General features: G+C 39.1%; 1 protein-coding gene across 2 annotated transcripts in view; it reads right to left on the bottom strand.

The window, feature by feature from the left end:
- ift122 (intraflagellar transport 122 homolog (Chlamydomonas)) overlaps nucleotides 1-16,172 on the bottom strand; it is a 42,384-nt gene that overhangs the window by 15,019 nt on the left and 11,193 nt on the right. For both annotated transcript variants that reach the window (XM_034306618.2, XM_026925888.3), the window contains exons 9-17: nucleotides 12,956-13,147; nucleotides 12,232-12,370; nucleotides 10,439-10,641; nucleotides 9,601-9,738; nucleotides 5,160-5,324; nucleotides 3,935-4,132; nucleotides 3,623-3,763; nucleotides 3,339-3,392; nucleotides 121-282 (exon numbers count right to left, since the gene is read on the bottom strand). In XM_034306618.2, the coding sequence (XP_034162509.1) occupies nucleotides 121-282; nucleotides 3,339-3,392; nucleotides 3,623-3,763; nucleotides 3,935-4,132; nucleotides 5,160-5,324; nucleotides 9,601-9,738; nucleotides 10,439-10,641; nucleotides 12,232-12,370; nucleotides 12,956-13,147 (1,392 nt within the window). The remainder of the gene's footprint in view (nucleotides 1-120; nucleotides 283-3,338; nucleotides 3,393-3,622; nucleotides 3,764-3,934; nucleotides 4,133-5,159; nucleotides 5,325-9,600; nucleotides 9,739-10,438; nucleotides 10,642-12,231; nucleotides 12,371-12,955; nucleotides 13,148-16,172) is intronic.

The following is a 16,172-nucleotide window of genomic DNA, read 5'->3' as shown; positions in this document are numbered from 1 at the left end:
TTCAGCACACACTCTCTCACAAAAATGCACACACACAAACAGCAAAAAAGTCAGGGACAAATACACTGCTGCTAATGAGCGAACACATGGTTAAATAGGAATGTAAACACACACACGCACCTTGGCATACTCAAACATGCGTAGGTCTGTGTACATGGTGAGCGCTCTGTTGTCATGGCCACTTCTCTTATAGAGTTTGGCGGCCTCATGGAATTTGCCCTGGTAAGCGTAGACGTCTGCTTGAAAGAGATCACTGTTGTTCTCACCTCTCTTCTTCCTCTCCTGTGGAAAATACACACAAACACAATTCGATTAGCACATGCATGGAAAAGTAGCACAGCGAAATGTAAATCGAGTACGTGTTTGTGCAAATGATGTATCACACGCGCGCAAATAGAAAGCACACATTTTTTGCTCTCTCATGGGTCGATGATAAACAGAACAAAAATAGAAGAAGCTCAACCGGCTCACGAAACAAAAGTTCATCTTCGCCCTTGCTGTTTGGATTTAGGCCAATTTCTATTCTTATGCGCTCAGAATCTAAAATTGAAACTGAAAGAGAAATACAGATATCAAAAGTCAACAAGGATCTTTTTCAAAAACAGATATTTTTTAAAATCTACTTGTGGTTGAAAAGAATTCAGAATCAAAAAATCCCCCCCAAAAAAAAACTGTGTACACCCTTTGGTGATCCATATACATTTTAATAGACAAAGCAATGTACATACACATTATTAATAGTTTTTTTTTTTTTTTTTTTTTTTTATTTTATTAAAAAAAGCTTACTTCTAATACATCATCAGTTTGTAGCATCAACTTATGTCAAAAGTTTTCTAAGGTACATAACTTTAGAATTCAATAAGAAATAGCCAACATGTCTGCATAAACACACACAAAAATACACCCATCATCTTATCTCCTGCAAAAAAAAAAAAAAAAAAAGGAGTAGATTATGCAACCTTCTGTTGTATGATCCACTGAAATTCAATAATCCATTCTTTCTATACAGCATTCCTGACATCAAAAGCATTTCTGGTAGACAAAGGCTAGCCCTTTTCAAACTGTTACCTGGAGGCTAGCAAAGTCTTATCACATACACAAAAAAACACACAAATGCATTCAGATTTCAAAGGTTGCCTTCTTGTTCACACAAGGCTGGATCTGTTGATGGAATAAATAAGTATGGAATAAAACATGACGGGGCACGCTCTTAGGAAAACACTCAATGACAAGATGGTGCGATGAGTCCTGATACGAGTTTCTGTTACCACCCCGAAACTGAATATGTTCCTATCACTGCACGTCCTCAAGTCTCTTTTATTTCTTAAAGAATGACTGACAAATTGTATGTTTATCAGGTTACAGTTGTATTAAATGTTGTATAATGTGAATTATCACTCTATCACTTTAGCAACTAAAAAACTTCTTACCAGCTTCTCTTTTTTCCTCTCTCCTTCTCTCTGTCCTGTAAATTTTCCCATGTCAAAAAACTTAAAGCTACAGCTTCACCTCTGAGTGTTATGAAGTGCTAGGACTGGAGACATCTTTTAAAAATGCTAAATAACATGGTGAACGTTTCTGTGAGGGGATATCAACAATTACACATTTTGTAATTTGTTTACGTGGCGCGTGCGCCTTACAATTTTCTGTGTAAATAATTCCATAGAAAGGATGACGTATTAGAATGAGTGCATTAATATACAGCTGAGGCCAAAAGTTTAAATACACGTAGGCTAAAGCTATTCAATCTGAGTTTTTCCACACACACTTCATGTTACCACACACTCCACACACTTCATGTTACCGTACATTTCCTGTGATAAATTAATTAGGGTATCTATTTTTGTTCACATCAGAGGTGATTTTAAAACAATTGATTAGAGACAGATTTAATTCAGTTTTAATTCACTATATCAGAATCCCAGTGGGTCAAAAAGTTTACATACACCAAGTTGACTGTCTCTATAAACAGTCTGGAAGATTCCAGAAATTGATGTAATGATTTTTAGAAGCTTCTGATTGGCCAACTGTCATAATCAGGAGTTATTTGGGAGTGTATCTGTGATTGTAAAAGGGTCTACCTTTAGAATCATAGTCTTTTTGACCTTGAAACCATGGGAAAATTCTAGCAACTCGGCCAACACCTCAAGAAAAACAAATTGTGGACCTCCACAAGTCCAGTTCCTCTCTAACAGCAACTTCCAAACAACTGAAGGTACATCGAGCATCTGTACAAACAACTGTATGCAAATCTAAAAATCTTGGGATCAAACAGACACTGCATTGTTCAGGAAGGAGACACAAATTAACTCCCAGGAATGAAAACTTTGGTCTGAAAGGTTCAATACGTCACCAGCTTTTTGGAGGAGTGTCCTCTGGTCATATGAAACAAAAAACTTAACTGTTTGTTTCATGATCAATGCTACGTATGGAGAAAAAAGAGTGAGGCGTTTAATCTGAAGAATACCATCCCAACTGTTGAAGCATGGGGGTGGCAGCATCATGTTGTGGGAGTGTTTTGCTGGAAAAGGGACTGGTGCACTTCAAATGGCATCTTGAGGAAGGAGGATTATCTAGAAATACTGAAGTAACACCTCAAGACATCAGGCAAAATGTTAAAACTTGGTGCAACTGGGTCTTCCAGCAGGACAATGATCCTAAGCATACTTCTACAGTTGTAACAAAATGGCTTAAAGACAACAAAGTGAAAGTACTGCAGTGGCCAGAACAAAGCCCTGACCTGAATCCCATAGGAAATGTGTGGACTGAACTAAAAAAGCATGTCTGAGCAAGGAGGCCTACAAACCTGACAGAGTTACACCAGTTCTGTCAGGAGGAATGAGCAAAAATTCCAGCAAAGTACTGTGAGAAGCTTGTGGAAGGCTAACACCAAAGTTAAGCAATTAAAAGGCAATGCCACCAAATACTAACAAACCGTATGTAAAATTTTGACCAACTTAAAATCTGACATAGTAAATAAAAGCTGAAATAAATCTGTCTTTTTGCTATTATTTAGAAATGATCTCTAATGGAAATAAAGTAGATACTCTAATTGACTAAACACAGGAAACGTACAGTAACATAACGTGTGAATTTGTGAAAAATTGAATTTGAATGTCTTTCGTCTAGGTGTATGTAAACACTTTGGTCTCAAGTGTAAACCTTACAGTTGGAACGAGTCAGAGCTGTTGTTATAGAAAATGAATCAACATTCAACAGAGCTGGAGTACAACACTCTAAACAAAATCATACAGTAGGATATTTGCTGGTGAAGGCTTTAAAAGTGTGAACTGTACAAAGTGAGAGCTGTGAGGAGAAAAGTGTGCAACAGAACTTACTTCAATGCTGTTGATGAGCTCAAGGTAGCGCAGGTCTCGGACCCTGATAAACGCCTAGAAAAAGGCAGAGAGCGCGAGACAGATTTGGACATTCATAAATTTGGAAACAGATGAATAGCGTTTCTGTGAATAGTGATTAATTTCTCTTTTGGGATTGTAAGAGGTGCCTGAATTCTCAACTAGCATCAGGAAGCACCATCTGCTGCTTTCATGAGTTATGTGATGCAATATTCTTGTAAGAAGACAAAATCAAATGGGGTGTCTGTGTGTATTTATTGAAAAACCTTTTTGGCTGTTTCAAAGTCCAGTCCTTCCAGCGCTTCTGTAGCCAGATCCCTCCAGTCACTGTCTGTCACGCCCAGGCAAGCGATCTGATAAGCTTCCTTAAACATGCGTCTCTCCAGATACTGATACATCGGAGCCGACTATGGAGAAGTGGAAGGCACTTTTAGCAAATTGACATTTAAAATTTAGCACATTAATTGCATCTGATTGCACCTTATGCAAATTCTATCATCAGTGTTATACAAGATATATAAAAAAATATTTTAAAAAAATTCACAGGCATCCACAGTGACACACATACGCTCACACACCTGAGGCACCTCCACCGCAGCCATGGAGTAGACGTGCAGGCAGAAGATCTTTGAGCCATTGTAGCCCACGACAAAGCCCTGAAGCTTCTGCTGGTGCACAGGGAAATTGCTCGCCTTGATGTTCAGATAGCCACTGCCTGAGAAACACAGCATGTCCTCACACTGTGTGTTCCAGGCCACGCTGTTAGCATTGGGCTCCTGAATACACGCATGCACAAAATTCAGTATGTTTCCAAAAATATGAAGTAAGAAATATGAACTACACAATGGGAATAAAGCCTTATTCAGAGGAGATTAGGGAGCTGAGGTAATTCAATCTTTTACAAAGTGTGTCTTTTACTACCCTGCGATTTTATTTCCATCTGAATTGGCAATGCCAGTGTTTTCCTCTCTTCACTTCTAAGCCCAAAATACCTGCTGTTTTTCACCAAATCTAAAGGTGATCACATTACACCTGTCAAGATAGATATCTCTGTGATTTTACAGAAAAAGTTTTGCGATTGGCACAAAATGACGGTTGCTTTTGAATCATGTCTCAAAAATACATTTGCTATGAGTCATATCACTTCATCTTAATACTGTCTTTACTGGGAGCCTATTAAAACAAAATAGAAAAGTGGATCAAAAGAAAGAGCACATGCTGTTATTGGATATTATAACCTAATGAGAACAACAGGTAACCTATAAACATTATGCCACAATATCATGATTGTAGTTTTCTAAATAAATAAATCTCAAGATTTAATGTTTTTGGCTTTCATTTTCATTCCCTGTAACATTTCTAATCAATGGAGTGAATAGAGCTTTAGACATACAACCCAAGCTAACAACCCAAGCTGGGGGTCAAAAATAAATTCTTCTATGGTGGACAGGAGAAACTTTGTGTACAATAAAGCTTTTTGTCAACCATATGCAGCAGATTAGATGACTTCCTTGACACATGTGAGTATTATATGCCATTATCACTGTCATAACTGTAAAGTTGTCTAAAAGTGTCTATGAATTAGACATGGGCAACATGCCATGTCTCTTTAATGCCACAGTCTTGTCTTAAAATTCCTGAGGCTGGCTTGCATTGTTTGTGGACTGGGCTCTAGCTAAACTGAAAGTGCAATTCTGTGGCGTGAAACTGGCAAACCAGGCACAACAGCCAACATCTGCATCTCTCTGATAAACAGGAAACAAGGGGAAGTGGTTATGCGATCAATCTGGATCGGGGCCTAACCTGGAAAAGCAGCTCTTTGGTCTGGATGTCGTAGACCAGGCAGGTGTTGTGCTCGTCCACCACGGCCAGCTTACTGCGAGACGTGCTCATGTCCAGACAGCGCACAGATGTGTTCTGCTTCAGCAGTGTGATAGGGAATGGGTTATCCACAAAGATCTTCAAAATCTGTCCAACCAGAGAACATATGTTAGACCTGCTGCAGTGTCTGGCTAATATATGCACATGTAAGAATGTGAAATATCTCTTAAAAATGTAAGATTTCACAGTGCAAATCTGCTAATGAATTTGCTAATACACACAATGTAACTGCTTAATCATTTTCTAATAGTTAGTGAATTAATAGGGTTGATGTCATTGCAATAGCTGCTGCATACACATGCTATTAAACTCAGGTTTAAAACCAAGGCCAGTCCCTAGGAACTAACAACAGACAGGTGAGGTAGGAGAGTAGCATATAGATCTACAGTATATAAACATTACTGATAGACAAAAAAAGAAATGGAATTTGCCAGATAGGCAGAGATAATTAATTAGGGGATACATACTATATAGCTGTATCTAATCTTGTAGATTGCACAACTCTGCTCTATTTACAGTTTCAAACAGTGATCTATTTATCTGTCAGAAAATAAACTTACATGTATAAATAGAAATTTTTACAAATACACTCACGACCACTTTATTAGGCACACCCATAAACCTGCTCATTCGTGCAGTTATCCAATCAGCCAATTACGTTGCAGCAGCGCAATATATAAAATCATGCAGATACATAACATGACATATTCACATCAAGCAACAGAATGTGGGGAAAATGTGATCTCGAAGACTTTGACTGTGGCACGATTGTTGGTGCCAGACAGTATTTCAGAAACTGCTGATCTCCTGGGATTTTCACACAGCACAGTCTCTAGAGTTTACACAGACTGGTGTGAAAAACAACATCCAGTAAGTGGCAGATCTGCAGCTGGAAACGCCTTGTTGATGAGTGAGGTCAGAGAAGAACGGCCAGGCTGGTGCTAGCTGACAGGAAGGCCACAATAACTCAAATAAACACTCTTTACAACTGTGGTGAGCAGAAAAGCATCTCAGAACACACAACACAGCAAACCTGGCTGCAAATGGTCTACAACAGCAGAAGACCACATTGAACAGTTGAAGATTGGAAAAACGTCTTTGTGCTGTTGCCACATGATTGGATAACTGTATGAATGAGCATGCAAACAGATGTTCCTAATAGTGGACAGTGAGTGTACAATACTGTGCAAAAGTCTTAGACACATGCAAAGAAATGCTGTAGAGCAAAGATCTAAATCTAAACTGTTTTTGTATTGACTCGATAATGTAGACGTCATAAAATAAAAATATATAACAAAGTTTGTACTAAAAAAATAATACGATGCCTAAGACTTTTGCACAGTACTGTATATTTTATGTATAAAGTTAAACATGCAATGTTTTGATACTGTAACAGTGGTAAAAGAATATATAATATGGAAATCTAGTATAGTATAGCACCTTGATTTAAGAGTGTCTAGCAGTTACAGAAGGCCCACATGCCTTTCCCTTTAGTGCCACACTGAATGATGAAACCAAAGCCTTTTATGAAAGAGCCCAATAAAGGATGACAAACCTCCTGTGCAGCAGGACAGCTGACTTCCTGGTAGAATAAAGGCATTAAAAATATGTGGAATACTGTTTGCAATTAACTGTAGAAGGCATTCTAGCCTATTAATTATATATATAGACTCACTGAGGGTACATTCACACAGCTGCAAACTGTTAAAACAAGCCATGCAGAGACCAAATGGCTACAGTAAGTATTCTCCCTCTAGGTACAAATAAAGTAGGTATACCTATTAAATTTTAAATCTTTCTTTTTATTATGATGCTTTCTCCTCAACAGCAGTTATTACATCATGGAACTTTGCAGGTCTCCCAATGTGTTAAAATAAAGTTGTGCAATTAATGGCATCCAGACGGCCTATTCCGGGATGACCCCATCCCCATCCACAGGGTGCGACGTGTCACTGACCGGTTTGATGAGGATGAAAATGATGCTATGACCTTCATAGTCACTGGATCTCAACCTAACTGGAGATCTGTGTGATTTTGGACCGGTTAGATGGTGCTCTCCACCACCACCACCACCACCATCAAAACACCAACTGAGAGAATATCTTTTAGTGTTCATCTCTCCAGTACATTTCCAGTGACTTCCAGAATGTATGCCAAGGAGTACGGAAGCTGTTCTGGTGGCTTGTGGTGGTGTAACAATTTAATAAGACACATGATGCTTGTTTTTCCTTTAATTCGTCAACCCTCAGCATCGAGGGGGATCAAACATAGAGTCCACGGCCTGAGACAGGATGTAATCCGGCCCACCAAATAAGTTTTACAACCTGTGTTCTAAATTAAAAATTGTCTTGTGGCTGTAATCACGTCTCTTTCCAAAAGAACTAATTTAAGGTTCATTTATGGATGTATACTTATACAATCACAGCTTTTACAATTTTATTTGTAAATCATTTTACAAACTATACAGATTTCCCCCCACTTCAGTATTATGGGTCATTTTTGTATAGATTCTTTGACATAGAAAATGTGGAAAACTCTTATGAAAGTATTCAAGGCAGTGTAGCCTGCTCCCCGGGCACTGCAGCAAAAAAGGCTGCCCACTGCTCCAGGTGTGTGTGTGTGTACACACACACACGCACGCACGCACTTGGATGGGTTAAATGCAGAGCACAAATTCTGAGTATGGGTCACCATACTTGGCCACAAGTCACTTCACTTCATCATTCCAAAAGCAGTGGCAGTAATAGGGAGTGTCCTCCCCAATCCCTTTGGGGCTATACCAGCTTCCACTCTTCTGAGAAGGTTTTCTACAAGATTGGAGTGTGTCTGTGGGAATTAGTGCCCATTCAGTCAAAAAAGCATTTGTGAGGTCGAGCACTGTTATTGGACGAGAAGTCCTGGCTCGAAATCAATGTTTCATTTCATCCCAAAGGGGTTGAGGGGGCTCGTCCATACCAAACTCGTCAAACCATGTCTTTATGGACCTCGCTTTGTGCACAGGGGTCATGCTAGAACAGGAAAACAGCCTTTCCCAAACTGTTGCCACAAATGTGGAAGCATATAATCGTCTAAAATGTCTCTGTAACACTGTAGAATTAGCATGACCCTTCACTGGAACTAAGGAGCCTAGCTGTAAGCCTGAAAAACAGCCCCAGACTGTTATCCCTCCTCCACCAAACTTTAGTGTTTAGTGTTCTCCTGGCATACTCCAAACCCAGACTCAAACTTCCAAAAAAGTGGCGCGTGATTCATCACTCTAGAGAACACATTTCCACTGCTTCAGATTTCAGCGACAGCGTGCTTTACACCACTCCAGCCGATGCCTGGCATTGTGCATAGTGATCTAAGGCTTGCGTACAGCTGCTCAGCCATGAAAACGCATTTCATGAAGCTCCAGATGCACAGTTCTTGTCCTGATGTTGCTTCCAGAGGCAGTTTGGAAGTCTGCAGTGAGTGATGCGATAGGCGTACGCATTACGCACTTCAGCACTCAGTGGCCCCTCTCTATGAATTTCTGTGGTCTACCACATCGTGTCTGAGCTGTTGTTGCTCCTACACACTTCCATTTCACAATATCAGTACTTACAGTTGACTGGAGCAGATCTAGCAGTGCAGAAAGTTCACAAACTGACTTGTAGCAAAGATGGCATCCTATGACAGTGCCACGTTTAAAGTCACTGAGCTCTTCAGTATGACCGAGTGTTCGTCTATGCAAATTGCGTGGCTATGTGCTTAATTTTAGCAATGAATGGATCATTAGGAGGGGAGTCCACATACTTTTGGCCATGTTTGGTAGAGAAATACCAGTAAATCAACACATTTAAGAGAAATTGTTTTTTTTTTGCAAATTTGGGGGTTTTTTGCATCCAGCCCACTTGGACTTGGTGCAATGTGGTCTGACACCCTTGGTCCACATATTTTTCAAATTACTTTCATCTTCTATCTGTCTGTCTGTCTGTTTATTCTTTAATTTCACACTTTCTACTCATAATTTCGCCCAACTGAGAAATATATAAAGAAACACAGACCTATGCAGTTAATATAAGACATATTGTACTTTGATTTGAAGGGAAAAAAAAAAAAACATGACATGTTTGGTGTCGAAGCTTGGTTTTTAGTAAAAACCTGTAATAGAGCTAGGAAAAGGGGAAAATTATGAATTGTGTAAATATTTATGGTGGAACTGTGCCTTTAAATATACATCCAGAAATCCAGTGACTTCTAAAATAGAGGTAAATGTAAAAAGAACTGCCTATAAGTTTACTGTGTGATGAAGGATAGAAAGAAACACTATTGAATGTACAGAAAAATAAATATTCTATATATACTCTCACATAAAGGGTGTGCCATGTTGAAAACTCACTGCTCCATTTTTGAGGCCGACCAGAAGTCCCTCCCTTCCTGGTGGGCCGCCGATCACTTTGATATAGCGAATCAGAGACTCCATGATCCATTCCTTCTCTTTCACACTACTAAATGACAAACACTGCAGTCTCTTCTCCTACACGCACACACACACACAGAAAAATAAACATGTACACAGGTGTTAAGCATCTTTCTTCAGCCGACAGCAGATAAAACATTTAGACGCGGGACAGCGCACAGTGAAAACAGACCTCCAGTACACTGCCAGCGCAATTACAAGCAGGTCAGAATGAAATGAAACAGCATGTTGGGATTAGGAGGGAAAGCAAAGGGCAATACGCAGTTAGAGCCGACGCACTTTAAGCAGAAGAAAACACCTTTTGTCTTTAGGGAAAGAGATTTAAGAGATCATCAGGCTGTTAAAAAGGCTTCGGGGGGAGAGTCGGCGGGTGAATCATTCTCCCTGTCTGTATGACACAAACCACAGACTGAAAGCAGAGACGCTCAGGCATTTAAAGCAGACAACGGTCAAGACCCTGTCTCAGTATCTTCCTACAAGAGCACACACATCACACAAACACACAAACACACATGCACTCACACACACAGCTGTGAACAGAGCAATGTGGTGACTACATGGCTACAGTAAGCTTGCCCTGTGGCTATGAATACAGCTTCTCCCAGGTACTTCAATAACCTTATGTGTTATATATTGTATATATAGGCATGACTTTAGTTGCTTTAGTATAATCTGCCTTTCGTTATTTGCTGGAATTAAAATAATGCATACACACAGCATGCTACATTCATCATTACTTTCCTGCTGTACTCTATACCTGACAGAGGATGATGTGCTGGGAGCAGACGACGAGTAGGTTACACTCAAAGCGCCGGCAGATTTTCTCTTTGACGCGGTAGTGCATGTCAGAAGAGTCGTCTGAACTCAGCTCATAAATTAGAATCTTCTCTGGTAGCTGGATGGCTAGCCGGCTGCGGTAAATGGCGATCTTTTTCACTAGCTCGCGACACTTTATACGCACTGAATGGGTGAAAAGAGAGAAGGGAATACATTAGTAAGACACAAAGTGAAAGACTACATACCTTGCCAGCAAGCATACATTCATCGTTCACTTTATTAGGAACACCTATACATCTGCTCATTCATGCAGTTCATCAGTTCATCCAATGATCTTTTGGAGCCAGATTTTATTTTTTTTTTTTGGTGGTTTGAGTATTTCAAAGACAGCTGATCTCCTGAGTCTAGAGTTTACAAAAAACAAAAAAAGCATCCAGTGAGCAGCAGTTCTGACAGGAAAACCTCCACTCTTTACAACCGTGGTGAGGAGAAAAGCATCTCAGAAAGCAGATAAGTCGAACTTTGAGGCAGATTTGCTGCAACAGCAGAAATGTTCCACGCCTTTCATCGAAGAACAGGAATCTGAGGCTACAGTGGGCACAGACTCACTGAAACTAGACAGCTGAAGACTGGAAAAAGAGCAGGTGAAGCAACTATTGATGTGAATATTTAACTTTTATTATTAATTTCTTGACCTGTGTGTGCATAATTTTATGCACCGTGCTGCTGCTACATGATTGGCTGACTGGATAATTGCATGAATGAGCAGGTGTACAGGTGTTCCTAATGAAGTGGACAGCGAGTGCATGTACTGCACAGTCATGATGTAAAATGGCCAGACAGAATTTTACTAGAATAATTTGTTCTAAAATGGGTATCAAAACGTCTGAAGCAGGTATCAAAACGTCTAAAATGGGTATCAAAACATCTTGCAGAAGTGCTAAAGGAGAGTAAGTAAACTCATGGGGTTTTTTTTTGGCTAGCATATTACCCATGCCTTCAGACAACAAACAATTTTCATACAAAAAACTATATCAAACTGCATTGCATATTGTAATACCGAACTGCAATATTCAAATGTTTGTGTGGCTGCTGTGACTTAATTCTGGAAAACAGATTTAAAATAATGGCGAACAATCAAAAATTGAGTTTTTCTGCCAGTAATGTGCACAAATATCTCTTCTTTAATAAAATACAAAATATATATATTTTTACCAAAACAATGTGGAGATGTTTTATTTAGGTTAGTTTCTAACCATGCCTTGGTGTCTGCTTGCAAATATCATGTCACTTAACAAGCCAGTTTAGGTGTAAGATGTCTAAAACCTTTCTAGCCAAGTGTGATTTCCTCACACAATGAAAGTCACGATTTGATTACATTTTTGCATATCTACATACCACAGAGTTTTGAAATGTTTAAAGTAAGACATTCATAATAAGAAACTCAGCCAACAGAACAGAAGCGAGGGAATTAATGAGCGATTATTTCCCCAGCGGTCATTCAAGTGGAGAGACGACGATGAGGCTTGTGTTTTAAATGAGTGACTTTTACCTCAGGTGATGCGACAGAGATGATGCAGTTGATGCTGATAATCAAAGTGAGAACTCATTTCCCATTGTATTCTTTAAATTTGGGGATGTCTTTAAAGTTATAACTTTACTTCAGATTGAAATGCAAGCAAGACAGGAAAACCTCTACTTTTCAGAACCAGACACAGGAGAAAATGTCAGTGCTTGGCCTTGTGCAGGGTAGGATCGGCTGTATAGGAGCACCTTTCTGCTCAGTGATGAGGTGTTGGACGATGACATCAGTCATGCTATCTCTGTAGGCGTAGCGGTCTTTATAGAGACCGTGCACTGTGCTGAAAATCAGCTGGAAGAACGCTATAGTGCCATCCTGACAACCCACCACCTGGAAATCAGAAAAGCAAAAAGTACATGGAGGTTACAATCAAAAATAAGCATGATTTAGCACTAACTCTTTTATATAATGCTAAATTGTAATTCTATATTTACTTATCTTAATCAGTAACATCGATATGACTGTATAAAGATGCAAAAACTAATGGGTGAATAAGATTTGCGGAAAGAAAAGTAGCAAGAATCTGATAGACTGCACATCATAATTCAGTATTTGAGCACATCATATAAATAGTAAGTGTGATATTTTACTGGATTTAGAAGTAGGGCTGATTTTTTCATCCTCATTACCATTTTGATACTCACAAGATGCCATTCTATCTCATAAATTAAAATTATTTGCATTTTAGTCAATCATTTTCTCTCTTGCATGCTCTCTCGCTCACACGCACACATCACAGTTTCTAAAACAAGCTCTGCCACACACGCATTTGCATTTTGACTCTGTCTTTCTGGCTACCCTATAACTTCTAAAAGTGTCAGGTTTCATTCCAAATCGCTATAGCCGCCAAATACACTGATTGGCAACTAGCATCCGAAAAAAAAATCACTGCAACGTTTATATCCAAAGTGTTACCACATAGTTGGAGTCTGGTTTAACCCTGCAGGTCCAGACCCAGGAGTTCTGCTCTCCGATGGTCCCGAGACGAACGCCATCTTTAGTGTAGAGGGACACCTGCTTGTCTGAACCTCCCATCACGATGTACTCGCCTTTCGAGAAATAGCTCACGCAGCAGGGGTCAAAGTTCAACTGCCTGTCCTTCCCGATCTGAAAAACAAGTACAATGTCAAGCCCCAAACCAGAGCAGTTACATAAAGTGAGTGGGCATGCTTTAAAAATATACAATCTATAAAAAGAGTGGGTATCAGGAGCAGGATTCTGCTTTAAAATAGATATGTTCAGGATCTTATCTGAACCACACCTACAAACTGCAAATGATTCTCCTTGGGGCTGCATTTTCATGATCATGAAGCAAGCACAAAAATAACACACAGCTTTTGGTGTGTGGGTATGGCAGATATATTCATAGAATCGGCGCAGGCGGTAAGCTGGGAAAAGAAAAAAAAGGCAGTTGTGTTGCAGAATGTGAGTTTATAGTGAACACGTTAATAAGAGGTGTGGTTAGACATGAGGATGCGACATCCAATCACATCGGCTCCTTTGATTCATTTTAGAAATCAGCTGTGTGCTGGTCGAATTTACAACAAAGATCTGTTCCTGTCTTCTCCTGTGCTTTTGTCTCTATGACAAGTCATCAACTTAAAGATCACTTTAAAAAAAAAAAAATACTATAGCAGAGCTGACAAACGTGTGAAAAAAAGTGTCCATTTGCTCAGAGACTCTAAACACCAACCAGCACGGTCCTCTGTTTATCCAATCACATGCATTTATGTAAATTATATAGCTGAAGGCAGCCCATTAGACCAGAGACTAGCTACAAGGCTAGAGATATTATGCTGCGTTCAGGTTAATTCGGAAGGAAGAAATATGTCATTTTTTGAGCTACAAAGTGGGCAAGAAAACAATGTGCTCAAATTTTGATAGCAATAATCTAGCCAGCTAACTGTGAACAGAGAACTGGATAGTCTGTTATAGATTACACAAATTAAAATGTCTTTAGGTTCATTGATCTAAAGTAAATACTAGTATATACAGCATAACTCATTTAAAAGTAACAAAGTGCTACTTTTGCTGATGCTGTGAGCAGCCATGTTGATTTGACACTACTTGCTGAACTCGGGGTTTCAGAGACCGACATCCTAACTCTCTGAGTAGGAATTCTGAGTTTGAGGGGCGTTTTCTCTCATTTTTCCTACTCAGAAGTCGGAATTCAGACTTACGAGTTTTAGTCGAACGTAACATGCTCAGAAAAACTTTCATATTTAGTTATAGGCTTTTTTTTTTTTTACCCTCTCTGGTCTGATTAGCTAACAGACAACATAGATTGCTTTAATAAAAAAAGATTGCTGACAAAAACAGAATATTTAAAGACGAATGAACATGTGTATGTGTTTATTCTCCCTGAAATATCTGTTTAGAGTCACGAGTCAAAAGTGGTAACATGAAGCGCCACTACGAAACAAAACATAACCACTTTGTTTTATTTTTGTTACAAACATCAACTAATCACTAAAGTTTAAGCATTAAAAGCTAACTGTTGTAGCCATTCAGTCATTTTAGCTGCTTATCCAGACCTTTGTAAGCAAGGAGTATGTGGACCTTCATGAATTTTTAGCTGAATGCCCCTGATCTAGCACACAACTTTTTATATCGGCTAATCTTCTTCATGATGCCAGTATATCGGGTGAGACTGATATTTAATTAGTTTCAGACATTTATTGATATTTTAATTAAATGATAGCATTTTTACTTTTACTTAAGCTTTTATTTTTGATCACTGTTACACAAGGAAAAAACTACATTTAACCTCACAAGACTGTAAGCCAATTAAAAGACAGAATGCAAATTTTAAATAATTCAATTTCAAGACCCAATCAAAATAAAGCAGTTTCCTGCAGATGAAAGTCTACACATCAGATGCCAAATGCTTAGCAGGAGTACCTGAGACAGCGGAGACAGATGAGCACCCCTGGCCCAATTGATCAGATATCATCGGTTTTTACTGCTTCAAATTAAACAGCATGATCATGATCTCCAAACTTAAGATGTCACTTCGACGTTCGTTAGTGATTTTTTTTTCCCTGCTGTGTTAAATATATCCAAGTGCTACATACCATAGGTAACGATCAGGAAAAGGTGTATGGGGGCATCTTTTTGTTAGATAGCTAACTACGTAGCTAGAAACATGTACAAATTAATTTGAGCTATCTAGCCAGTTAACAAACCTAGCAAGCTACTGAAACTCCAAAAACATACTGTATGGCTAAGTTATCTAGCCAGCTAACGTTACCTTCTTCTTAAACAGTTGATAATGCAAGTGCTCACTTCAGCAAAGCTCACTTGGTTAGTTAACATTCCTCAGATATAGAACATTACCTGATTAGATTTATTACTACAGTAGAAGTACATTTACACACCTCAGTGTGTTTTGTACCCTTTCCACCACTGATTGTTCTTATTTCTTAATTTAAAAAAAAAAAAAAAAAAAAAAAAAAACTCAGTTGTATTTATTTAGCAGTCCTTTCGGATAGCGCATTTATGTTGAAGTGGGGTAACATAAGTAGGGTATATCCACAAAACTGGTAAGAAACGCAATAGATTGCTGGAAAATTGCAAAATGCAGTTTTTGCTTTGAATGTGCACCAGTGGGCTTGAAAATACCGTTGTGCTGGCAGATTTTGTACAGTACACCCCATGTTCCAGCACTCCACCCACATCAGCGTGAGCTTACACCAACTCAAATCATCAATCCTCCAGCATTACACCATTAACTTCAGCTCACTCAGTAGGAAAGATGATTGCTAAACATTTTATAAAGAGGACAGCTGCAGATATTTCAGTGAACACATTACTTACAGGGTCACGTGATTCAAGAGAATATCAGGACAACTGAAAAAAAAGGACAAAGCAACATATAACACACACACACACACACCTAATTCCCCACCTCCACTGGACAAATCATACTTTAAGAAACCAGGCCATGTTACATGTAATAGAGTGAAAAAAGATACCGTGCTCGAACTCAGAGCACATAATAAATCATGAACGTGTTGCCACAACATGAAAATACACAGCGGAGTAACGGTAAACTGCACAGTCAGCTCCCCGAGCGTTTTCATATAAACATTCTTCAGATGGACAGCCCAATGAATTCTTACTAACCGGAGGT

The sequence above is a fragment of the Pangasianodon hypophthalmus genome, chromosome 8 (genome assembly GCF_027358585.1).
Source record: "Pangasianodon hypophthalmus isolate fPanHyp1 chromosome 8, fPanHyp1.pri, whole genome shotgun sequence".
NCBI lineage: Eukaryota > Metazoa > Chordata > Actinopteri > Siluriformes > Pangasiidae > Pangasianodon > Pangasianodon hypophthalmus.
This window is presented reverse-complemented; position numbering and strand designations above follow the sequence as displayed.